Source organism: Oncorhynchus mykiss, chromosome 16, assembly GCF_013265735.2.
Source record: "Oncorhynchus mykiss isolate Arlee chromosome 16, USDA_OmykA_1.1, whole genome shotgun sequence".
Taxonomy (NCBI): Eukaryota; Metazoa; Chordata; class Actinopteri; order Salmoniformes; family Salmonidae; genus Oncorhynchus; species Oncorhynchus mykiss.
The window spans coordinates 49,576,512-49,603,915 of NC_048580.1; the positions used below are offsets into that span (position 1 = coordinate 49,576,512).

Below are 27,404 nucleotides of genomic sequence, written 5' to 3' on the forward strand. Positions count from 1 at the left end.
TACTGTAACAAAGGGATGTTTAATGATTTCTTTGGACAATGAAATGTACATGTCTGTAGTTGATGTATTACAAATAAACAAAATAATTAACGTCCTGGTACTGCATCAGCTGCTTTCCCAGTTCTTCTAATTCTCTCTATTTTTTGACATTATGAGATAAAAATACAAAACTGACTGTGGATCAGATCAGCACATTGGGAGCAGCCATGTGACAAAGGTGTTGACCATTTAGGGGGGAGAGCCAGCTCTTCAAGGGGACAAGTAGTACTGAGATCCTGAAATTGCAGATGATCCATTTCTAAATTCCAAATCAATCCCTCACATAGGTGTATGCATAACGTCACATTACCTTTGATCAGAGGTTATTTGCTTCGGTTAGACTGGGTGGAATTTCTTGCACCATAGTGCTTTATTTAACTAGGCAAGTCAGCTAAGAACAAATTCTTATTTACAATGACGGCCTACAACCTGTCCTATAGTTTCAGATCTACAGAAGTGCCTTGGCTAGGGGCTTGATTTGGAATTCAGAGAATGAGTGGAACGTTAAGATTCATTTGCGAAAATTAACTTTCATGTTACGAGAAATGCAAAGCTGAAAGCTCATTTACATGCATGTTATAGTCCTGCGATAGTGGGAATAAGCCTGTTTCAGTGATGGTGAAATGTTTCTCTTGAAAAGGCATTTAATTCCACACCATCTCAGTACAATGGTCAATCCTGTGCAGCACCATCAACTCTCCAAACCCAGAAAAATACCAATAACCATTGTAGCACAGGTCAAACAAATTCAAAACAGGTCACATGAAATGTCTCATACAAAATAAAATGCTTAAAAATAATGTACCCTAGTCCCTGAATCTCCTCAATGTGCATTTTTCTGTATAAAGGAATGAAAGGTCAAGCTGCCAGACACTAATATGACTACAATAATTCAGCTGGAGCATAGTCTGAAACACGTCAACAAAACAGGAATAGTACTTGACCAGACACCAATACTTTGATTCGGACCTTTTGAATGCACAGATGGGTGATACTTACGCAAATACATTTATTTATAATGTATGGTATGTATTCATTCTTTTGGATCATTATTCATTTCAGACAGTTTGAGTTAAGGCTTTGACCAATCAAGTGGTGGTTATTAATGGGGTATGATGACCAAAGTGCTGTTGGTTTGACTGTTGGTGTGTTAAGTGACTGAGTGCTCACCCTGAGAAAACTCAGCCCAGTCAGAAAACAACCCCTAGTCTAAGAATTAGACTGGAGGAAGCAGTATCGTGAATTGCATGACTAGGTACACTCATTACATATCGTTTGGCTATTACCTATCGCTTCAGATGTGAAAAAAAAAACGGAACGTTTAGAAGCTAGGGGTTGTTTTTTTTTGACTGGACATCAGAATCATTTTTACGTTGCCATCTCAAATGTCCAATTTTACTTATACTAGTTGTCTCCCGAGACCATTTGCAGAGCTCTGGCTTATGCAGGTGAAAATAAATCAGTCTTTGTAATCAGGGAAGACAGGGAGCTTATAGTCAATTCCCCTTTCTGATTCAAATTGAAGCAATGCTGCTTGGGAGTCCCTGTAAAGGAGGTTGAGTGTGAAACTGGGAATGTAATAAATAGAGATACACATGGTCCCCTGCACCAAAAAAGTAGCCAGAATAAACAGGGAAACAGAAGGGTGCTGACTTGATCTGGGGTAAACAGTTGGAGTGGAAGGTGCAGTCATCAAGTTATTTTCGTTGCATTTTACATTCCTACTGTAGCACACATCAACTGGCCATAGTAATCTCTCTTCTTCCCTAAAAGGGCATACAAGACAAAACATGAGTCTGCACAGACGCTGACAGACAGCACAGTGTGTGTTTATGAGTGAGAGTTAATGATTGCATCATGTGCAAATATCATCATGACAGTACATGTACCTGTTCTATAAAAAAATAACTTAGTACTGAACACTGGACCTTGTCTAACAAACAATCTGGTAAAGAACATTTAAAAAAAGACCCATCCTACTAATAGCCAGAGTGTGAGATAGATCTAATGCTACGGTCTTCCTCTGGTCTTCTGACTGTGTTCTAACTCTGTACACGACAACCCCATCATCTCATATAGATTTGATTCCATACACAGTAAAGCTTACCGTCCACAACCAATGCAGTGGCAGCCTAATACAAAGTGAGAAGAGGAAGACTGTGTGTGTGGACCGTGAGTGAGTACACCTGTGTGTATCCTGAGTGTGGTGGTCCGTAGCTCGTAAACGAGAGAGCCCAGCCCAGCTCGCAGACTCAGAAGCAGTGAGGGGGTGAGAAGAGAGTAAACTTCTGGGATACCAAGATTCTTAAGCTCACAAGGAACAAGAATGTCCTTTTATCCAAGATTCTTCTTGATATATTTTAGGAGAAAACAATATTTAATATAATATTAATAACAATAGTACTAAATGTCTGTTCAGGTCTCTGTCTCCATGGCAGCCAGGAAGGAAAAAGTTTTGCATTGTTCTGCATTTTTTGCGGTCCTGTGCTCTCGTCCTATCGGACGCTGCGCTGCAATTAGGGGACCAACCTCTGCGCCTCTGGGTGTTTCTCTACTGTGTTTGAGGCTGTTCCTTCATGGGGAGCAAGGTGTGTGTGTGTTCACTAGTGTGTGTGTGTATGTGGCTGTTCCTTAATGTGGGGGGAGCAGGGTGCCAATGGTGGTCCGTTCTCAGAGGCGTGTCTGGGCCTCGGGGACGTAGATCTCAATGCTGTCTGAGCTTTCCGTGGCAGAGTTCTGTCGTACGGACGCCGCACGTTTGGCCGCCATCAGGCGTTTCCTGGCCTCCTGCCGCTGCTTGTCCACCACCGAATCTATGCTCCGGTCCTTCCCAGGGCTCAGCTTGGGCTTGGATGTCTTCTTTGGCACAACGGGGGGTGCAGGCTTCTTCTCTTCCTGACGACGAGAGAGAGATTAGGATGAAGAGATGTTGCAAAGCAAACCCATTAAGAATATCTGTTAGGATGTAAACAGGATCTATTGAGGTGATATGTTGTGTGATTCCAATACCTTCTCCGGCAGCTGCCAGTTGTTGGCCTTGAGTTGCCAGAGCTCATCAAACTTGACACTGATGTCCTCTACAGAGAGCTGCAGGAGGTCCCAGAACCCTGCCAGGTCCTGAGCTGTGGGCTGAGGGTTGGCATTCACATTCTAACCGACAGGAAGAAGAACAGCACAGGTTTAAAATGTGAAGGGCTGATTGGCTTGTCTAGACACAGTGACATTACATAACAGGATAAATGTACAGCTGGTGTAGTGTGGCTAGATGGTACCTGTACTTTCCATAATTATTGTATGTGCTTATCATTTGTAAAAATATATATTTTGAGTACAAGGAAAATGGTATGTTGTTTAGTAGTGTCTTGCAAGCACATGTGGGCTCGGCACCAGTAGGTGTATGACACTTAAATAAATCATATAAAATGAATTATAACATTATTCACTTTCTGGAAGATTTAGCACCAATGAGTAATTTGTTACAGAGATGGGTGTGTTGCCTCATTGCCAGAGGGAGCTATTAAACTCAACCTCTGCATGCCGAGACTCAAAACAGCGTATTGAAATATACCAGATTAACAGGGATTTTGAAAGGGTTAGTGCCACTCACAAGGTTCTCGTCACAGAGTCCTCTGAACTGCTGGAACTTCTGGGCTATGAGGAGTTGGGCACTGCCCACTGCACTGCGGACCGTGCCCATCACTACACAGATAACAGCCAGTCAGCAATCACAACCTCAACAACATGCAGGTAGTTAAACATTATTCAAATGGGCACAGACACCAATATTTAGTGAATTCATCTAGTTTATGAGGATAAGGAAAATGGTATGGTTATGTGACCTTCATTTGACATGAATACTGGTCCTCAGCTACCGTTTTCAATTCAGTGTGGAATTTACATTGCTGGTGACATTATCCTTTTTTAAAGGACCTTATACACTGTTAAACTTCATTCTTAACATTTGCATAATAAAGTAAGTCTATACAGTCGTGGCCAAAAGTTTTGAGAATGACACAAATATTAATTTTCACAAAGTCTGCTGCCTCAGTTTGTATGATGGTAATTTGCATATACTCCAGAATGTTGCAAAGTCCCTGTTTGCCATGCAAATGAACTGAATCCCCAAAAAACATTTCCACTGCATTTCAGCCCTGCCACAAAAGGACCAGCTGACATCATGTCAGTGATTCTCTCGTTAACATAGGTGTGAGTGTTGACGAGGACAAGGCTGGAGATCACTCTGTTAAGCTGATTGAGTTAAAACAACAAACTGGAAGCTTGAAAAGGAGGGTGGTGCTTGGAATCATTGTTCTTCCTCTGTCAATCATGGTTGCCTGCAAGGAAACACGTGCTGTCATCATTGCTTTGCACAAAAAGGCACGGATATTGCTGCCAGTAGGATAGCACCGAAATCAACCATTTATCGGATCATCAAGAACTTCAAGGAGAGCGGTTCAATTGTTGTGAAGAATGCTTTAGGACGCCCAAGAAAGTCCAGCAAGCGCCTGGACCGCCTCCTAAAATTGATTCAGGGCACCACCAGTACAGAGCTTGCTCAGGAACGGCAGCAGGCAGGTGTGAGCGCAGCTGCACGCACAGTGAGAAGACTTTTGGAGTATAGCCTGGTGTCAAGAAGGGCAGCAAAGAAGCCACTTCTCTCCAGGAAAAACATCAGGGACAGAATGATATTCTGCAAAAGGTACAGGGATTGGACTGCTGAGGACTGGGGTAAAGTAATTCTCTGATGAATCCCCTCTCCTATTGTTTGGGGCATCCGGAAAAAAGCTTGTCCGGAGAAGACAAGGTGAGCGCTACCATCAGTCCTGTGTCATGCCAACAGTAAAGCGTCCTGAGACCATTCATGTGTGGGGTTGCTTCTCAGCCAAGGGAGTGGGCTCACTCACAATGTTTCCTAAGAACACAGCCATGAATAAAGAATGGTACCAACACATCCTCCGAGAGCAACTTCTCCCAACCATCCAGGAACAGTTTGGTGACGAACAATGCCTTTTCCAGCATGATGGAGCACCTTGCCATGAGGCAAAAGTGATAACTAAGTGGCTCAGGGAACAAAACATAAATATTTTTGGTACATGGTCAGGAAACTCCCCAGACATTAAGAACTTGTGGTCAATCCTCAAGAGGCGTGTGGACAAACAAAAACCCACAAATTCTGACAAACTCCAAGCATTGATTATGCAAGAATGGGTTGCCATAAGTCAGGATGTGGCCCAGAAGTTAATTGACAGCATTCCAGGGCGGATTGCAGAGATCTTGAAAAAGAAGGGTCAACACTGCAAATATTGACTCTGCATCAACTTAATGTAATTGTCAATAAAAGCCTTTGACACTTATGAAATGCTTGTAATTATACGTCAGTATTCCATAGTAACATCTGACAAAAAAAAATCTAAAGACACTGAGGCAGCAGACTTTGTGAAAATTAATATGCGTCATTCTCAAAACTTTTGGCCACGACTATACAGTACAGGTCCAGTGAGAAAATAGCTGATGAACAATCTGATGTGGGAGTCAATCGTGTTCATTACACAATCATTAAATACCCGCAATACAGGTGGAGGAATATTATCTGCCTGCCTGAGACAGATCATAGGAAGATCAAAGAGATTCAATTCATGTCTACAGTAGCTCTAGAAGACTGAAGGGAAGCTCCGATCCACTAGATAATGAGCAGCGTTAGCTGCTAACCATTAGCATGCCCTGCCCTGGCATCTCCAATCGCTAACAGCAGACAGGAGCTGATAAGGACTGTCTGTTGTCTTAGGGTTTCAGAAACGAGGAGGACATATTTTCAATGCCAAATCCATGTTAGAGAACTGATAAATTCTCTAATTTTGTTTAGTCAAATACTACTATTGAACTGATTTGGTCTACTGTATACAGTGTGTATGATTGACTGTCTCTTACTCTGAAAGCCCATGTATTCCTATCAGAGTGAGTATAGTATGTGTCTTATACCTTTAGCTAGTTAAGAGTATGGTGTACTGTGTGTTTCGTACCCTCCTCTGAGATGTCCTTGTCTTTGGTCTCCTGCTCCATCTGTTGACACCAGCCTTCCATGCGTGCCGTCTCAGCCTGTAGAAGTTTGAGAAACCAGTTGCCGTCCCGGAGGCAGGTGCTGGGTGCAGCTGCATCTCCCTGGGCACTGCCGTTTCCACCCACCAAGCTGGGGTCTGGAGGAGGCAGGAAGGAGGGATCCAAGGTCGGGTCCAGGCTCTCTGGGAGGGAGGCGGATGCTCTAGCCGGGAAAGGGGGATGTTTAGGGGGCTGCCGCACCACTGCGTACTCCTTACCGTTGGAAGCAGTGGGGTCGGGGTCTAGTGGCTGGCTGTTGCAGTGGACTGTACTGTTGTTTTCTGAGGTAGGGACATCTTGTTCAGAGTCTTGATGCTCTGTCTCTGTCTCCTGTCTGGAGGCCATGCTGCTGGCCCGGCTGAGTCTGGACGGACACACACGGATTAGTATTGGTGCAGGTCGGAGATCATTTACTGTGGATGTAGAAAAGGTCCACCTTGGGGACTGACGACCAACACATCACTGCGGCACCTCCGACCGCACGGTGTTTCAGAGAATACAGGACCACTGAGGGCTTGATTCTACTAGATCCGCACTAGCCGACATTGGCATAGTGGTTGTTTTGCTGGTGTCTGAGGTGGAACTATATTTCTATGTAGCCTACACTTTCTGCTTCTGAACTTCTTACTGGGCGTGGCTTCGTGACAATGATCACAAGAGCAGCTGCTCGTCAATTTGACAGCTCCAATGCAGTTACACCTCCGACAACGCCAAAACATCAGCCATGCGGGTGCCGGCTATCGCCTGTTAATGCTTGATGTCATTGAATCTAGGTCTCAGTCACACACGCACACAATTTAACAGGCTGTTCCTCTGCTGTTCCTCTACTCTGTATCCCAAATAAATAGACAAAGGACAGTTATGAAGCCAATACCTAGGTCAGACTTCCTCTCCCAATGACAGGCATACACAGTAAGCCATCATTATGAAGGGGAGTTTGACTGACAGGTATAGGACATGAGGGGCAACAGGTAGCCTAGTGGTTAGAGCGTTGGGCCAGTAACCGAAGGTTGCTGGATCGAATCCCCGAGCTGACAAGGTAAAAATCTGTTGTTCTGCCCCTGGCCTACCGGGGAACAGTGGGTTGTCATTGTAAATATGAATTTGTTCTTAACTGACTTGCCTAGTTAAATAAACTAAATAAAAATGAGAGGAGCTGAAAGCACATTGCCCGTCTCTTTGCCTTTCCAGTAAACGCAGAAACGGCAAGACGTGCGAGAGAGAGCACGTGAGAAAATTAACACACACAAGTGGCTCTGAACAGCAGATTGAGATAATAGCTAAACAGCAACAATCTTGTGTTGATAAGGTTTTGACTTACGGCCTGCCGTTCTCCACCTGCACTCCAATAGACTGGAACTTGGTCGAGGGAGGCGGTTGATCCTCTCTCTGGATTGGCTGAACGCAATCCACCTACAAGTCAACCACTACAATGAATGAGTCATTCTACACATCCTCTGTGTAGCAGCACATTACATGTAAGTCAGACATTCAAACCGAACACCCCGGTCTTGCCAATTTAGAAAATTGATTCCTGGGCTCACCTGGATGCCGATAGACGAGAGCTTCCTTTTGGTGGGAACAGGCTCTGGTAGGGTCAGGGACTGGTCTGGGGTGAGGCTGGGGCCTGGGTTTAGGGTGTCATTCTGGGGCTGGACCTGGGGCAAAGACGGGGTGGTGGTGGAGGAGGGTGGTGGGTGGGAGTCCCTCGGGGCAGGGACAGGGGCAGCGACGGGGGCTGGGGGCTTTGAGCCCTTGGCCAGGCTGCCTGTACGCAGGCTGCAGAGGCTGTCGGAAGAGTTGCTGCTGCGTCCTGATTGGCTGTTGGCCTCGCCACGGTGGTCCTGTTGGTCCAGGTATGTGTCCTGGGCCGACTCAGTGCTGCTCTGCACGGTCACAGAGATGTAGGGCTTGGAGGTAGTGCGCGGAGGGACCGGCGGGGGAGCCTTCTTACAGGAGCTGTTTACACACGTCGGCAGTGCTGGGAAGAGAAGGGACAGAAGGACCATTCTGTGAAACCTGAACCAAGACAAAACAGGAAGTTCCAGTAGCGCCAACTGAGCCACCACACCAGCTAAATGGAGCTGTAAAAGAAAGGCGTCCTGAGTAGAGGATTGTCGCTGAAATCAAATCACTGCAAAAAGAGCAGCACGCTCAAAAGTTATAAAAAAACACTAAAAAAACATTCCCAATTTTCCTAAACATATTTTCCTATGCCTAACACACACACCTCCATGTTTCCTGTCATCCTGCGGTTTCAGTTCCATTGACGTCAGTCTATACCTATGGGAGTCCCTTACCTGCCTTGTTACCAAATCATGTTAATTCTCATGGGAGTATAGACGGGGTGGTTGTTTAGCAACAAAACAGACAGGGTTGGCTTACATGTAAACCATATTTTTTATCAAAATGTTTTTTGAAATTAAATACATATGAACAATGAGCATTTAGGGCTGGGCGGTATACTGTATTTTACTACACTGAACAAAAAGTAGAACGCAACATGTAACAATTTCTAAGATTTTACTGAAAAATCAGTCAATTTAAATAAATTCAGTTGGCCCTAAATATATGTATTTCACATTACTGTGCAGGAGCGCAGCCATAGATGAGCCTTTGAGGGCATAGGCCCACCCACTGGGGAGCCAGGCCCAGCCAATCTAAATTAGTTTTTCCCCACAAAAGGCCTTTATTACAGACAAATACTTCTCAGCACCCCGCCCTCCCCCTTCTGACGATCCCACAGGTGAAGAAGCCGGATGTGGAGGTCCTGGGATGACATGGTTACACGTGGTCTGCTGTTGTGAGGCCAGTTGGACAAATGGCCAAATTCTCTAAAATGACATTGGAGGTGGCTTTTAGTACTGAATTGAACATTTGATTATCTGGAAACAGTGCTGGTTGGTATTCCTACAGTCAGCTTGCCAATTGCACACTCCCTCAAAGACCTGAGACATCTCTGGCATTGTGTTGTGTGACAAACCTGCACATTTTAGAGTGGCCTTTTGTTGTCCCCAGCAAAAGGTGCACCTGTGTAATTATCATGCTGTTAAAAAATCATAATAAAATGTTCACCAACAGGTGGCTAGCTATTTAAACACCTGTTTGAGTGGGATCTGATTAATCGGCAAGGCCGATTAAATAGGGCCGATTTCAAGTTTTTGGACAGCGATTATGGCCGATTACATCGCAATCCACGAGGAAACTGCGTGGCAGGCTGACCACCTGTTACGCGAGTGCAGCAAGGAGCCAAGGTAAGTTGCTAGCTAGCATTAAACTTATCTTGTAAAAAAAAACAATCAATCTTCACATAATCACTAGTTAACTACACATGGTTTATGATATTACTAGGTTAACTAGCTTGTCCTGCATTGCATATAATCAATGCGGTGGCTGTTAATTTATCATCGAATCACAGCCTACGTCAACTTCGCCAAACGGGTGATGATTTAACAAAAGCACATTGCTGAAAAAAAGCACAATCTTTGCACAAATGTACCTAACCATAAACATCAATGCCTTTCTTAAAATCAATACACAGTAGTATATATTTTTAAACCTGCATATTTAGTTAAGAAATTCATGTTGGCAGGCAATATTAACTTCTTATGGCTGGGGGCAGTATTGAGTAGTTGGATGAATAAGGTGCCCAGAGTAAACTGCCTGCTACTCAGTCCCAGTTGCTAATATATGCATATGATTAGTATATTTGTATAGAAAACACTCTGACGTGTCATAATTCCTAAAATAACTACAAACTAAAACATCTTAACTGGGAATATTGAACCACCAGCTTTCATATGTTCTGAGCAAGGAAATTAAACGTTAGCTTTTTAACATGGCACATATTGCACTTTAACTTTTTTCTCCAACACTGTTTTGCATTATTTAAACCAAATTGAGCATATTTCATTCTTTATTTGAGACTAAATAGATTTATGTATTATATTAAGTTAAAAGTGTTCATTGTTCATTCAGTATTGTGTTAATTGTCATTATTACAATATACATTTGAAGTCAGAAGTTTACATACACCGTGGCCAACTACATTTAAACTTAGTTTCACAATTCCTGACATTTAATCAGAGTAAAAACTCCCTGTCTTAGGTCAGTTAGGATCACCACTTTATTTTAAGAACGTGAAATGTCAGAATAATAGTAGAGAGAACTATTTAATTCAGATTTTATTTATTTCATCACATTCCCAGTGGGTCAGAAGTTTACATACACTCAATTAGTATTTGGTAGCATTGCCTTTAAATTGTTTAACTTGGGTCAAACGCGTCGGGTAGCCTTTAACAAGCTTCCCACGATAAATTGTGTGAATTTTGTCCCATTCCTCCTGACAGAGCTGGTGTACCCGAGTCAGGTTTGTAGGTCTCCTTGCTCACACGCCTTTTCAGTTCTGCCCACAAATTTTCTATAGGATTGATGTCAGGACTTTGTGATGGCCACTTCAATACCTTGACCTTGTTGTCTTTAACCTGTTAGAGCTCTAGGGGCGCTATTTCATTTTTGGATAAAAAACGTTCCCGTTTTAAGCGCGATATTTTTGTCACGAAAAGATGCTCGACTATGCATATTCTTGACAGTTTTGGAAAGAAAACACTCTGAAGTTTCAGAATCTGCAAAGATTTTGTCTGTAAGTGCCCCAGAACTCATTCTACAGGTGAAACCAAGATGATGCATCACCCAGGAATTAGCAGAATTTCTGAAGCTCTGTTTTCCATTGTCTCCTTATATGGCTGTGATTGCGCAACGAATGAGCCTACACTTTCTGTCGTTCGCCCAAGGTCTTAGCAGCATTGTGACGTATTTGTAGGCATATCATTGGAAGATTGACCATAAGAGACTACATTTTCCAAGTGTCCGCCTGGTGTCCTGCGTCGAATTCGGTGCGCAATTGCCAGCTGCTTCTACTTTACCATTTGATTCAGGGGAGAAAGCATGTGTCCAATAACGATGTATCAATGAAGAGATATGTGAAAAACACCTTGATGATTGATTCTAAACAACGTTTGCCATGTTTTCAGTCGATATTATGGAGTTAATTTGGAAAAAAGTTTGCGTTTTGAGGACTGAATTTATGGATTTTTTTTGGTAGCCAAATGTGATGTATAAAACGGAGCTATTTCTAATACACAAGGAATCTTTTTGGAAAAACTGAGCATCTGCTATCTAACTGAGAGTATCCTCATTGAAAACATCAGAAGTTCTTCAAAGGTAAATGATTTTATTTGAAGGCTTTTATGTTTTTGTTAATGTTGCGTGCTGGATGCTAACGCTAATGCTAACGCTAAATGCTAACGCGAAATGCTAACTCTAGCTAGCTACTTTTACACAAATTATTGTTTTCCTATGGTTGAGAAGCATATTTTGAAAATCTGAGATGACAGTGTTGTTTACAAAAGGCTAAAGCTTGAGAGATGGCATATTTATTTCATTTCATTTGCGATTTTCATAAATAGTTAACGTTGTGTTATGCTAATGAGCTTGCTGATAGATTTACACAATCCTGGATACAGGGTTTTTTTCATAGCTAAACGTGACGCAGAAAACGGAGCGATTTGTCCTAAACAAATAATCTTTCAGGAAAAACTGAACATTTGCTATCTGAGAGTCTCCTCATTGAAAACATCTGAAGTTCTTCAAAGGTAAATTATTTTTTTGAATGCTTTTCTGTTTTTTTGTGTAAATGTTGCCAGCTGAATGCTAATGCTAAATGCTACGTTAGCCATCAATACTGTTACACAAATGCTTGTTTTGCAATGGTTGAGAAGCATATTTTGAAAATCTGAGATGACAGTGTTGTTAACAAAAGGCTAAGCTTGAGAGCTAGCATATTTATTTCATTTCATTTGCGATTTTCATGAATAGTTAACGTTGCGTTATGGTAATGAGCTTGAGTCTGTATTCACGAACCCGGATCCGGGATGGGGAGATCAGAAAGGTTAAGCCATTTTGCCACAACTTTGGAAGTATGCTTGGGGTCATTGTCAAAGTATATGTCCTAACCAACTTGCAAAAACTACAGTTTGTTAACAAGAAATGTGTGGAGTGGTTGAAAAACAAGTTAATGACTCCAACCTAAGTGTATGTAAACTTCCGACTTCAACTGTATAAAAAAGAAAGAAAAAAAGATGATTAATCGTTATCGGCTTTTTTTTTGGTCCGGCAATAAATCGCTATCGGTGTTGAAAAATCATAATCGGTTGACCTCTAGTCCAGTTACCACATTCACCAAGTCATATGGGCTCCAAGTCTACTCCCACACATACACAGTCACAGGCTGAATGAAAACAAAGTTGGTAGCACTATTACCGGTAACGGTAGGGAATAACCTACATACTTGACTACTACAAGGGCTCCCGAGTGGTACACTGGTCTAAGGCACTGCATCTCAGTGCTAGAGGCATCACTACAGACCCGGGTTCGATTCCAGGCTGTATCACAACCAGTCGTGATTGGGAGGCGCACAATTGGCCCAGCGTTGTCCGGATTAGGGTTTGGCCTGAATTTGTTCTGAACTGACTTGCTTAGTTAAATAAAGGTTAAAACAATTATTAAACAAGGGCAGGGTAATTAAATGGGTTTGCCTAGTCCTGTTTCACAGTCGATTCACTGTTACAAAGGGAAACGCCTAGGCTAATGTTGGTGTGACCAAACTTCCTTCAATATCCTTTGTTTAAATCAACAGGGTAGTGTAGACATGAGATCTGTCATCAACAAACGCCAGCCTGCTCCATTTAATCCCTCATTAAAATGTCACCAATGCACACAAACAGGGCTGTGGAATCCAGTGGCCACAGAGAGAAACGCTGTCTGACACATTGCTGTAATAGCAGCAACAGCCTCGGCTCTGGGCCCAGCGCCAGTCGAGGACAAAGGGACATTTACTCCCTGAGAACGAGACACATTCCTCAAATGCCTAGCATAGACCCACAAGACTAAACGGGTGAATTAATGGAACGTGTTCCGTGTTGTCACGTTCTAAGTACCACAAGCCTCTTGATACCCATGTCTATGAGGCTAGTGTGGACCATACACAGTACAATGCCCAGACTGACAGAGAGCCTACACCCTCAAACAAATGGAATATTACTTTCTTCCTATGACATCAGTAACAATAATGACAGAAATAAGCACTCACTAAAGCTGTAGTACAACATATTACTGATGACAGAAATGCTCTCTGGCCAGTCCTGCTGTGATTTGTACAACACTTGCCCTGCCCTCTTCTACTCCATGATCATGGGCTGTCCGCCCAGAGGTGATTATGGGGTAGATAAACTAAGCTGCCTTGAACCTCTGCTCCTGTGGGGGCAGTGCCAACCAGTTAAGCTACTACTCAACCACTGGTTCCACAGATAATGCCAGCCCTAAGTATCTGATACTAGTAGGGAAAAACATGTACCCTGTTCACCTCCAAAAACACAGAGCACTTGGATATCTGATAACATGAGTAGCGAATGCGTCGGCGAATCACACCTTTACTTTGCATTCAAGGCTAAACCTGTCTTGCCCAAGCTACTGTATGCTCATACACAAGGCATGAGTTGATTACAGAACTGGAATTTGATCTGATGGGGAGCGGTCTATCATGCACTGATCAAAGGGAAAGGTGTTAGGAGAGTAGGCAAAAGGCTGTTTCTCTGTGGGGCTCATGGGGTTTCTCCTGCTCGGAAAGCACTTAACATCCATAACAGCACTGTCAACATGTTGGTGATCATCACAAGTTGGTGATTTTAGTTAACCGAAATTGGATTGCTTGTTAAAAGCACTGCAGTTAAGGCTCCAGGAAATACTATCTCTACCAGCACGTGTGAGAGACGTATCTGATATCCAGTAACGGACCGGCAGACAGTTAAAATAAGACCAGATAAATGACACTGACATGACCCAGTCATTTCGCCCTCTGTACTCATCGTAGATTTAAAATCCGTTCTGTTCTCTGTAGGGCTGACCCCATTTAGTCGACCGATCGATTGTTTAGTCGATAGGCTTTTGGTCGACCAAGATTTCTTTAGTCGAGCAGTAGCAAGACACCATAAGACAACCGTCTGATTCACGCCTGTCTGAGTGGACTAATCCATTGTGGAGGCCGTGGAGATGGCACAGTCCATCACTCTGAGACGTGCTACTGAAATTCTATAATGTAAGAACAATGGTGCAACATTACTAAAAATGCACTTTCTTCCTCATTGGATAGTGGTCGCTATCCGCAGTTCTGAAACACATCAGTGCGGTGTTGAATTGGCGCCTTTCCCTAGACCATGTTGCTATGTGCATAATAGCAAAGTTAGTCAGCATAATGGTGTTGAGAACAATGCGGCGGAGGCAGCAGCAGAATGAGACGAGAAAACAGCCCTTGACTTGTCTAAGAAAAGTGAGAGGAAACCAACTTAATTAGGTATCTCGTATTATATATTATTAATTTACTGTTGTTTACACTGTTCCAAATTGTCCGAAAAATCATAACCCCTCTTTTTCTTGATCTCATTATCATCATAATAATAAGTAATGTCTTTATCAGTAGAAGGCTTCGTATAGCAGCCTTGTATAACCACCATTGAGCTGTAGGCCTAAGAGCGCATGCTGTTTACTCTTAATACCATAACTAACCATAATTATATTTCAATACTTATAAAGGCTACTGTGTCAGTCAATCATTTATTCATGTCACCACACAGTATAGGAGTCATTCATGATTTGGAACGCAATCAAGCATTTTAGTTTTAAAATAAAGCGTATCTTGAATAATTAGCAAAAACAATAAAACCATTCAATTTTGGAAATTGCATTCACCAATGACTGTGACTGTTTTTAGTCTTTGCTGTAATAAAGGCGTAATAAAACATTACAACACTCTCTGGTACACTTATTTAGTGTTGTTTACATTATTCCAAACAGTCATATTTTGCTATTGTAATCTAACAGCACCTGCTTGGCAGACATAATGTACATGCAGCGCTTGCTCCTTTACCTTTTTCTCGATCTCCAGGATTTTCCGCAACTAGTCAAATTTATTCCACACATCTGACATCCCCTTTACCTCCTGAGCAACCAGTAAACATTCCCATTTCGAGTTTACCATGTCCTATGCATCCATTTAGCTGTTATTGTGTTCAGAGTTTGTTATAGCCAATTTATTGACGTGATTATGATATGCTATAGGGCAGGCCCTATTGGTCACGTGCATGCGATGCATACGTAAAGAGAGCAAGGGTTGAGGGAATAGGGAATGTTTTTCCTAAACAAATTAGGGATTTTGATAAAACTTTTTTGGTCAGAAATGGCTGTAATTATATTGCAGCTTCAGCAACACGGACAGCGTGATAAACATGTTCTGTGGTGGTCGCTGCAGCAGGGAGGAGAGAGACAACGGGTGCAAGTCAGTGTCACTGTCATTTTTTTAAACACCGCGCAATAAGTCTAAGCCAGTCTGGCACAATCAAATCAATTGCAATCCGACTGCCTCTAACCATTTGTGTCTTAATTATTCCATCAAACAGTGTGCTTAACTTCTTGGTGACAGGGCAGCAGTATTGAGTAGCTTAGATGAATAAGGTGCCCAGAGTAAACTGCCTACTACTATGTCCCAGATGCTAATATTTGCATATTATTAGTAGTATTGGATAGAAAACACTCAAGTTTCTAAAACAGTTTGAATGATGCCTGTGTGTATTTCATTTAAGTGATTGCCTATCCAATATGCTGTGTCTATGGGGCCAGATTGCACTTCAAGGCTTCCAGCAGATGTCAACAGTCGTAAGAAAGTTGTTTGAGGCTCTATTGTGGAAGGGGATCGAATAAGAGCTGTTTCAACAAGTGGACTTGGCTGTGGCCAATCAGTTGTTTACTGCGCGGTCACGCCGCGCCTTCTTTTTCCTCTGTAATGAATACGCTATCTGACACAGTGGTTGCATTAAGAACAAGTTTATCTTTAATTCTATGTAAAACATGTATCTTACATCAAAGTTTATGATGAGTTATTTCTGTTATTTGATGTGGCTCTCTGCAATTTCTCCGGATGTTTTGGAGGCATTTCTGAACATGGCGCCAATGTACTGAGGTTTTTGGATATAAATATGAACTTGATCGAACAAAACCTACATGTATTGTGTAACATTGAGTCCTGGGAGTGTCATCTGATGAAGATCGTCAAAGGTTAGTGATTAATTTATCTATATTTCTGCTTTTTGTGACACCTCTCTTTGGTTGGAAAATGGCTGAATGCTTTGTGTGACTAGTTGCTGACCTAACATAATGATATGTTCTGCTTTCGCCGAAAAGCCTTTTTGAAATCGGACACTATGGTTGGATTAACGAGAAGTGTATCTTTAAAATGGTGTAAAATACTTCTATGGTTGAGGAATTTTAATTATGAGATTTCTGTTTTAAAATTTGGCGCCCTGCACTTTCACTGGCTGTTGGCGAGGTGGGACGCATAGCTTGTCTATATATGGAAAAATACACATTGAACATTTATACCAATATATTAGTCGAAAGAACTAAGGACGACTGACTCCTAGTCAACCAATAATTATTGTCGGGGACAGCCCTAGTTCTCTGCTCTTTTAGGGTGTCAAGTGTCTGGAGATTGCTGTGGGATTTTGACGGTTTAATTACTGTTGGGCTTATTTTTGTGAACTCCTCATCCTGCCAATTGAGATGTGTGTTAATTACTCAAACTAGCCTCAGCTGGGAGAGATGGAGACAGTGATGATTTAGTTGTTTTCCTAACCTTGAGGGAACACAGTTCTAAACGCTGCAGATAGAAAAAGCAGCATGTATGTTCTCTCTGAACATTCTACAACATGTCTGCCATTGCAACCCATTGGATGGGACCTTGGTGGTCTGGTGACTCCAGAGCTGATTCCTGCATTCCTTCCTGTCTGCAACACTAAACATCCATGCCCCCACTGTGTGTTGGACTAGTGCTGCCTGGGAAACCTTTAATTGGTGCTCCTGTGAGTGTTCCCAATCTGCACAAGGCACGGCCGGAGGTTGGATTAGCCCCAGATTAACGGCATTATAGTGGCAGGGGGACATGCAGACTGGCTGTCTGCTGGAGAACTAGGCTGGTTGCCCAAACCCAGAGGGGACGGAAAGGGCTGATGAGAGAAAACGGCAGACAAGCTGGACAGGGACGTAGGATTGGGCGACCCTCTTTTTAGAGCAGTGTGTGTAGTGACCAGCTACACAAGCAGTACACCGTCCCACTTCCTCAGACTGAGCCTTTGAGATTGAATTATGACACCATGGATGCAGGAAATCCTCCCTGTGACCCAATTCTGACAGATTGGTCACTTCAATTGGACAGGGATTCAGACAAACCTAATAGGAGAGGCTTGCAGACTCCCTGGCCGGGATTGCATCATTGTGCTACTTTGAGTCATTTCTCTAGCACAACCCACCAATGAGTAATTTTACTACTCTACCCATTGGGTTGATCTGAAATGTACCATATTTCAGGCAACAAAAGTGACTCCTCACACCACCCACTGACTCACCAATGAGTATGTCTGTAGTCCGTGTGGCTGTTTAGCCAGAGCATGCAACTCAATGTCTGTGTATTCGTGTTATCTGAAGCCAATGAAGGAATGGCCATCTGATCCCAGCCCTACAACAACTTTCAGGCTAAAACTTTGAGTCAAGGATTCTACGCTGGTCCCTGGTACACAGAGCACTGATCAAATCCCCTCTGAAAAGGCCCAGCTGTCTAACTGCAAAGCACTTCAGTGAGCACGGTGCCAGAAGCTGCTCAATTATTGATTGTATATGCAGTACTCTCTAATCAGACTATTAAAGGCCTTTGGCTATAAGGCAATAAAAAGGCAAGCGACAGGGGATTGCTACTGAAATAGTTACTGGCCTTCAACTGACTTCTAAGCAAGATAAACTCCTACGAACATCAGTTGACCGGAGTCATAAATTCATAACAGAATGTTTTGAAATAGTAAAGTATAGTCAGCAATCCATACTTGCTTAATTTCTGTTTAGTTCACAAATCGTCAGCTAGCCATTTGCTCTTTGATCATAGCAGTAAAACCAAACAAATGAATGCATTAAAGCATTTGACAACGAGGTCAAGGCCTTACTACCTAACTTACCACACGCACACCTTTTAATGTGCAACTAAGACTAAGCAGAATACACAATAACACAAGAATGTCAAACAAGCTTTTTACCTAACTGGGCTGGATGATCTAGCAACGGGATCTAACGTTAGCTGGATCATATGGTCAATGTCATGGTGGGAAAATGTATGACATGGAACTAGTCATTGAATTTTACTAGTCTCACTTCAAACTCACCAAAATAGGAAACTAGTTAACTGGTTTGCTAATTTGATAATTCAACCAGTGGTTGTCAGCGTTGATAGCTAACGTTAGCTAGTTACCCGCTCTATCACGATGGCGTGCTGGCAGCTAGCTGGTTAACAATACGGTTGCTTTCGCAGGCATCGCTAACATTGGCTAGCTACACGAGCTAAAGAACAATAAATGCATTGCTGCTAGCTAGCTAGACAATATTCGCCACAAACTGTCACCTATTAATAATAATATCTCACGTATTAGCGTGACAAATGACTGCCAGTTACGTTAGCAGTGGAATGGAACAAGCATCTGTACGACTCGTGCGATGTAGCTGCCTAGCTACCATTACTAGCAAGCTGGCTAGCTACGTGGTTACCAGAATCAGGGCGATTCATCCACGTTAACCAGCAAGGTAACGTTAGCTAGCTAGGCTTAAAACTAGCTAACGACGTTTAATACCAATCGGTTCAAAACTCTGTGCATGCAGGAGTACGTTATAAAATACTGATTCTTACTTTGATAAAGGTGAGTCAATAAATCCGTATTTTCTGTTCATTCATTCATAGTTGTTTTAATAGTGAGAGAGGCATACGCTACCATAGCATTTGATTGTTCACAACGTACTTTCCTTAAAGAAGGGAATCGAATAAGACACGCCCTTGAAGATGGGGCTTGGAGTCCACTTTTTAAGACAAACACACTACAACACCATTGGATGTCGATGGTCATCAATCTTAGCGTAGACGAACAGGATTGGTTCAGTAAGTGCGTCACGTTTTTCCACCGTTTTGGTATACGACAGATGATTTCTAAACGCCCATTAGATAATATCTCTGTCTATTTTTGTGGGTACGTTTTTTCCCCGCCCTGGTAGCGTAGGTTCCCGCCTCTAAATGTACATTTTTATCATTTTTTCGCACAGGTAAGCTTTTCTTGCCCATGGACCCCCTCCCATGGACCCCAATCATACTTTAACAAAAAAAACAAAAAAAAACGAATTTTCACATCTTGTCTCATCATTAGGTGAATGAAAAACTGCCCTGCATTCATAACCAATTGGGAAGATGTTATATTTACCACATATAACTGGGAAAAATCGACTTGAAAGTCCCTATGCACACACACTGGACTCTACCCACACATTCACAGTCACCCAAACACACGTACACACGTACACAATACATCCATACACACATGCATACTGACGCCAAACACACAAACGCTGCTACTGACTATTATCGATCATGTTGCCTACTCACTTTACCCCGGCCCTGCTATATGTAGACAGCTACCTCAATTACTAGTACTCCCAGTATATAGCCATATTATTTTTTACTCTTTATTGTTATTCGTTATTCCTTGTGTATTTATTCCTTGTGTCACTATTTCTATGTTTATTTTTTTGTATGTTTATGTTTTATCTTTATCCTTGACATTGCTTTGTTGGGGGAAAAAAACTCTAAGTGAGCATTTCACTCTTAGTCTACACTTGTTATTTACGGAAATGGTATTTGCAACTGGTAATTACTAGTGGAAAACTCAACTCATCTATAATCCCTGAGCTCTGACTTCTCCCACATGCTGACCTCTGATGTCACCTACTAAGGAAATGACCTCAACAACAGCATTTTAAGCAGTTAAACGTAACAAAACATTATTTATTAAAAACAATCTATATATTAATATGTTTTTTTATTACTATAATTTGTTTACAGGCAGAATATCTGTACTTTTAGTTTATGGTTGAAGCAGATTGTTGGCCATTGGCCAATCGGGGTTTCTCAATGAGTTCAAAGCATGTGAATGCATGCATTCAACTGATATTTACAACTTCACAACTGATAATTGCCACCTTCACACTTGGTTATGAATGCAGCAATATCCAGGGCAGTCAGGCTGCATTTAGGCTGCGCAATTCTGATCTTTTCCCCACTAATTGGTCTTTTGAATAATCATATCAGATATTTTGGCTGCCTGTGTAAAAATATCAGAATTTGTCTGCCTGTGCAGCCATAGACAGGTAGACCAATTCGGATCATTTTTTTCACTAATTGGTCTTTTGACCAATCGTCTCTGTGAAAAAGATGTGACTGGTCAAAATGACCAACTAGTGGAAAAAAGATCAGAATTGGGCTGGCTGTGTGAATGCAGCCTCAGTGTTGCATTCAATTTAGGTAAGACAACCACATTTCACACAGTCATTGCAAGTAAAACTTTCCTCAATAAATCAGTCAAATCAGTGCTTGTAAGAAAAGACAAATGTGTCAAGAGTGCAAGATACAGTATGTTTGATGGAACATGTTACTTCGATTGGCTGAAAACTATGAGTCAAATTATACACTATGGTCTAAATGTTCAGATTGACACTTTTGAATTTTCAAATTGGGCTATAGCTAAGTCTGTACCCAAAAAATGTAATGGAAACAGCAATAGTCTCTAACATGTCAATTATGGGGTGCCCTGCCCTTGTAAAGGCCTTGCTTCAGCATCTGTTTCAAATACCCAAGATGATTCAGCAAGAGAGCACAAAGCAGGCCTAGCTAGACCGACTTTACTGTCCCTGCTCTAAGCCCACTACAGTCTGCCCTGAGGCAAAGTTCATCTGGGCAAGCGTCGCTGTTGTGCTGCAAAGAGACTGCATTCACATGGCACATTGATTTCCATGCTGTTCAGACTCTACCCTGATAAACTTTTCACCCCCTGTAAGCTCTGTCTGAGTGCCCTTTTCATAGGCCTTGATGTGGTAACAGACATCAAAGGCCCTGAGCTGAGCCACAGAAATACATCAGATTCAGGAATGTAAACAGAAATTGTTTGGAGGAAACAATTGCAATGAAAAGTAGACCTTGATGTGTTTTTATTCATACTCAACACATGATTGTCGTGCTTTGGGCTTCATGTTTTTGAGGGATCAAATAATGTTTTGATCTGTTCTTATGTTCACAGGCTCCAGCAGTCGACAGACCCCTATCTGAGACCATCCACAGCTGCAATGGATGAATTGCTTCATGTCATGTAAGTAATTCCTCTAAAACTTTGAATTGGCTTGATATGGAGTGATCATTTGATAAGGATGGCTAGAGAGGAGAAATGTTGTGCTCATGCATGGAAGACAGCAGCAGCGCGAGTGCGTGTGTAGTGTGTACTATATGTGTGTGTGACCCAGGTCATCAAACCCACCATGATCACCAGACATCATATCTCCCCTGCTCACTGTTGTGTAATGGGTATGGATGAGTTAGTTGGCACCAGTTCAGTCTTGCTGCACCCCCCCCCCCCCCCCCCCCTCTACCTCCACACTGTGCTGGTAGGCCATTCAGAGCCACCAGCCAGAGACCAAATCTGTCTCACCCTGTTTGTGTGCAAGTGCATGCGTCACTGAGTACATACACTTTACAATGGAAGAAGTACAGTCCCTCACACCCTTCATATTAATTTCCCTTCTTACATAATAGTCCTTATCTTGCAGATACTAAATTATTAATGAATTGAGCCCAGGGCCCATCCCCCTCCTACGCCCAGGGCCCAGCCCACCTCTTTCCTGAGCCCAGGGCCCAGCCCCCGCCCAGCCCCCCCCCCCCCCCCCCCCCCCCCCCCCCATCCTAAGCATTACAGTACACTCACTGGGGCTGGAGGTGTAGGTGCAGCCGGTGGTGGTGGGTGGAGGTGAATCAGAGTCCACTGAGGCGGTGTCCTCATCCTGGGAGCAGCCGGCCTGGATGGCCCGCAGGTAGCTGTGGCTGCGGGAGCGAAAGCACGTCGGTGTGGGCAGGTTCAGAGCCTCCACTGCCTGGGACTCCCCCTCGCAGTACAGCGAGCGCCCGCAGCCCTGCCCACACACCTGAAAGGACACGTGCAGGTTGACACGTTGGGGGCGGGGACTTAGGCGACAGCTAGCCCGCCACCGCCTGTGAGGCGAAAGCAGTGCAAGTCTCGGGTGGCAGGGCATGCTTCTGTAAGTAAGGTAGTGGTGTATGGTGAGAGTGTGGGAAGGATCCTGTTTCCCTCAGCTCACAAGAGCCCAATCAAAAGGACTGTTAGATTTACCAAAGAATCTCATGCACTGAGGAAAATGGGTACAGGAGTTATCATGCACAGTCCAAATTGTACTTAATGTAACGGATTGATTAAAAGTAAGCTACTTCAATAACCATGTTGAAGATATCTCATTATATCAATATTCTGTTTGAGCTTTGTGTTCACTGATACAATACAGTGAGTACACAGATTCTATCTGTGAAATACCACATAGAATGTTTAATCAGTGATGACAGGCCAGTGGTGTCAGATTTCCCTTTCCTCATCCCTGGAGCTAATGCAATCACTGTGACTGAGGCATCAACAGCCTCCCACTACAAGCTGTCCACTCTCTCCACATCATAGTCGTAGTGGTTGTGGTGGTGTCTGATTTTGCTCAGCTCAGCGACTCTATTGATCTACAGGACTTGTTTATTGGTGTAGCACATTTACAGGCTCTGGTGTTGACAACATGACACTTTTCCACAACAGCAGATTCACCAGCAGAAATGTATCATAATACAACTGTATAGGATGGACAGGAAGTAAGTATTGTAGAGAGACCGGCCAGCTGAGTCAACTTCACCTGTCCACCCTGCGATAAGGGCTCGTTTCACTGTTCAAACAGTGCCAGAGTAGAGGAGGAGGAACAATGATAGCCTATTACGCCCAGTCTTCTATACCAGGCTGCTGTGATGTTCAAGGTTTTAATGATGTTGGTAGCAGGTGGAGTCTCTGCTTGTTCGTCCTGCTTTTCATTGCAGTGTGAGGAGGATGCTGGTGCCAGAGTTGGCTCATGGTCATCATTGTATCCCCCAAGAAAGAAAGGAGATGTAACAGGGATGCTCAGTATTCAAAATACATTTTAAAACTTCATTCAAATCAAATGATGAAACTTCACACCATTTCATGATATTTACAAATAAGAGCTTTTTCCTTGGTTGCTGCTTATCTGTTATTTGATCCATTAGAATCTTGCAATACTTTTAACCATGGTTTTGGAATGATTATTACCATCTTGAAACCATCTTTACGGTCTATAATTTTAGCACGCAAGCTGACCATGCTGTCAACATCCTATTAATTTCTGGTTGTTGTTTCAGGCTTGAGGCTTGTCCACACTGAAGGTCTTTGCACTGACTGAGGGCATGAATAATTCATTTCATTCAGTAGTACCTACATCTGTCACACTTCTGTTGTATTTGTTGTATGGGGGTATTATTCCCACACAAACTGATAGGCCTGTTTTAGACCCTGATGAAGAGTGTCCTGAGTAATAGAGAGAGTGGACTTACATACCTGCCCACTGCTCATCATGCCCCTGCCCAGGGTAGAGTAGCTCTGGTGGAAGTCTTTGCCATCATCCCAGTGCCGCATGGCCATCGGGGGCTCTCCTGGGCTCACCAAGCAGTCCAGGTTGTCCAGGCTCCGATTGGTGGAGAGCTCTCTCAGGGAGGGGAGACAGCTACAGGGAAAGGGGGGAGAATTAGCTGCTGAAATTACCATTCAACAGTAAGGAAAATACTTGGATGAAGGTTGGGGAGGAAACGTGACGTCTTGGGTTGATGAGAACCGCTGGTGCTGGAGCATCCATTTTCAGTGGATGCTTGAACCTTCCCCAAACCTCTTGTGATTTTGTGAGATTAAATACCAGTGACATGAGAGGATATTGGGGTGTAGCTGGGTATCAAAATGACAGCACAGAGGAAACATTGAGTCATCAGTAAACATCAAAACAAAAGGGAGGAAATTTGAGTTATTTTTTTGCTTTGTAATCATTAATGGAATCTGCTGAGACGGATAGATTGTTTCCTCTGTTCTGACTTGTCTGTCAAGAAGGCACCTGTTAGTGGGAATGTGTGTGCCGGGGTGAGGGTGGAAGGGGTTTGTATGGGGAATCAGTGGTTTATAATGAGAGACATGACTGGATTGGCTGTGGCTGGGATACTAACACACCACTCGTAGCACTTGGTAATAGATGGGGTGTGGGAAGGAGCACGACACAAAGCACTGGGGTGGTTAGAGAGAAGCGGCAGCAGCGGTGGGCATGTGTGAATGGAGGGCCGTGCTGCCCCCCTCCATAAGACACTGACCTGGCCAAATGCTGCATTGAGCATGCACTCTGTAGCGGAGACCACAGTACCCCATTATCCTTCAGCATGAGAGCGTAGCAGCGAGGCCTGCCGGTTTGGGTGGTGGGGAACATGACAAAACATTTCACCTTTTTGACCTCAAATGGAAACTTTTGGTTACCTGTTGCTGGTAGGTGATTTCCTTTTCCTATAAATGAACATCCCCTAAGCACATGTTAAGCTGATATGTACTCCTAATGAACAAGGGTCTGTTGCAGCCTGCAGGTTTTACCTTGCATATAGTGTAGAAACTGTTCCACATCAGTGTCAGGATTCTGCCCCCTGCTGTCCATTTGTGGTGGCCACTTTAATTGAATTGCATTGCTATATTCAACTCTCTTTTAGAGCAGGCAGGTTTCCATGCAGGGTGTCTGTAGCTACTTCTCTATAAAATAATAAGTTCCCTCGGACATCCCATGTTATCTGTTCTGTCATGACATAGATTGATATTGAGAAACAAGCCCCTCCCCCATCTACATGCATATTTCCTCTTGAGGCTGTTTCACTCACTTCTGCAGTGGTGGTGGAGGCTGCTGCTCGCTCAGGGACTGATGGGTGGCCTTCAAGTAGCTCTGGCGGCGGGCAGCTGTTTTGGGTGAGGGTTTGGGGCTTCCCTCCGACTCCTCGCTGTCCTGGTCCACGTCCCCCATGGCCTTGACGTAGCTGCCACTACGCATCCTCCGGCAGGGGATCTCCAGACCCCCGGGCCGGCCCCGGCCCCCCAGCGTAGCGCTCCAGTCCCCCAGGGGAATCTACAGACAGCATTGGGCCACAATGAGTCACCAAACCTTCAACTCCACTAAATCAGACAATCTTTTAACTAGCTTAATGAGAGAGACCTTGAATGGGTCATTTCATGTGAATGTACTGTGTGTGTATTTGAAATGAAAGTATTTGAATAATGGGATTATAGACTGTAAATGTGAAGATACTGCTGCAGTAGTTAAAAAATGATTCAAATGAATTAGGTTTGAAAACAAATCTCCTCATTTCAGGGAACAGTAAAGCTGTGAGGGGAATTAGGGGGTGCAGTGGATGCTAGTGCCTGAATAATACTCACTGGGCCTCCTACCTGGAGGTACTGACAGGTCAGGTCCTGGTGACACGAATTGGTTTTGAGCAGCTTCCTGTTGACTGTGGCTGAGCCCTTCTGGAGCACCTGCCTGGCCTGGCTGAGGGTCAGTGTGGACCAGGAGCCTCTCTTCACCAGGGTGCTCTCCCTGCCTCCTCCTCCCACCAGCTCCCCTCCCCTGGTCCCTACCAGCGCTTGCGGGCAGGCTAGGTACTTGAGGTCGCTGCTGCTCTTGGAGGCCTTGAGTGTGTGAGCAGATATGGTGTTGTAGCCCTGTGGGAGGTGCCTGGGAGGAGCCTGGCTGTCTGACACCGCCCTGCCCAGCGTCATCATGCTAAGTGGGTTACGGTAGCCCACGGCGATAGTGCCAGGTTTGGCGGTTGTGTCACTGTCCAGGGCATTGTCTGAGCGCCAGAGCCCCAGTGCATTCTGCCTGCTAGGTTGCTGCTTCAGCGTCTCAGTCTTAGCCCTGTCTTTACTCTTACTCCTGCGGGTCTGCCTGGTCCCCTCCTCACCTCCCCCTGTAGTGCTGTTCATGATGCCCTTGACCACCGAGCCCTCCAGCGACTGGGACTTGTTGAAGAGCTTCTGGACAGAGTGCATGATGTGACGGATGCGTCCGGGACTCTCGCTGCGCTGCTTGGCCACCCTGCCCCGGTGGAACTGGAGGGTACTGAAGCCATCCCTTTGCAGAGGTAGGTGCTTCTCCAGCTGGTCCAACAGGTTAGATGGCAGCCGGTTCATCTTGGCTGCTGCTGCAGAGGAGATGGTAACTGATCCACTGGTGATCATGGGAGCCCCTCTAAGACCCAGGCCCATGGACATGGAGGTGGACAGGGTGCCCGCCCGGCTGCCCACAGGCCCACCCCCGGCAGGGACCATGTAGCCCTGGGAGTAGTCCGGGGAGTAGTCAGCCTGCTCTTGTTGGGAGGTGAAGTGGAGGCGGGGGAAGGTGCTGCTGTTGGACATCTGGTTGAGGGGCAGCAGGCACTCCGAAGGCAGGGATTGGGGGTTGGGGCCCTGGTAGAGTTGGTGGGGGTCCAGGGTGCCGTAGTGGTTCATGGTGGGGCTCAGAAGGAAGGGGCCGTGGGCGTCAGAGGTCAAGGGGTACAGGGGCTTCTTTGGGGCCCCCGATGGCTCACAGGAGTCCGACAGGTGACGGCTGCGATTGGCTCCTAACCCTTTCATAGTTGTCACAGCGCAGGTCTCCTGCTGCCCTTAGAACATGTCTCCAGCTGGGGCGCGTCTACAGCCCTGGAGGGCTCATCCTGGAACAGAGAATATGATATCTTTTAGAATATACAGTATGAGAAAGAGGAGGCGATAGTTAACGTAAGAGTTTTATAAGAGTTTTATTGCTTCTCTTTAAAATGGATTAAATTGAGATGTTTTGTCACTGGCCTACACACAAAACCCCCATAATGTCAAAGTGGAATTTTTATTTTTTACAAATTAATAGAAAATGAAAAGTTGAAATGTGTTGAGTCAATAAGTATTCAACCCCATTTGTATGGCAAGCCTCAGGAGTAGAACTGTGCTTAACAAGTCACATATGTTGCATGGACTCAGTCTGTGTGCAATAATAGTGTTTAACATGATTTTTAAATGACTACCTCATCTCTGTACCTCCATAAAATACAATTATCTATAAGGTAAGAAAAACTGGTTCAGTCTGCTTTTCACCAAACAATAACACACGGCCAAATCTACACTGGAGTGTGTTACCAA

General features: G+C 44.0%; 1 protein-coding gene across 1 annotated transcript; it reads right to left on the reverse strand.

Annotated features, from left to right (window-relative positions):
* Positions 1-26,929, reverse strand: LOC110491086 (disks large-associated protein 4). The gene is made up of 10 exons (XM_036945782.1): positions 25,665-26,929; positions 25,115-25,356; positions 23,726-23,937; positions 22,080-22,460; positions 7,680-8,116; positions 7,457-7,548; positions 6,060-6,499; positions 3,647-3,738; positions 3,049-3,189; positions 1-2,934 (listed from the first exon to the last, which is right to left on the reverse strand). The coding sequence occupies exons 1-10, from the start codon at positions 26,862-26,864 to the stop codon at positions 2,710-2,712; spliced, it is 3,462 nt and encodes a 1,153-aa protein (XP_036801677.1). The 5' UTR covers positions 26,865-26,929; the 3' UTR covers positions 1-2,709.
* Between the last annotated feature and the right edge of the window lie 475 nt (positions 26,930-27,404).

Coding starts and splice junctions, on each gene's coding strand:
- LOC110491086 (XM_036945782.1), bottom strand. CDS start 26,864: ATGAAAGGGTTAGGAGCCAATCGCAGCCGTCACCTGTCGGACTCCTGT. Junction 23,938..25,114: donor CCTCCACCACCACTGCAGAA/GTGAGTGAAACA, acceptor CTTTCCCTGTAG/CTGTCTCCCCTCCCTGAGAG. Junction 8,117..22,079: donor CACCTACACCTCCAGCCCCA/GTGAGTGTACTG, acceptor TTCTCTTCCCAG/CACTGCCGACGTGTGTAAAC.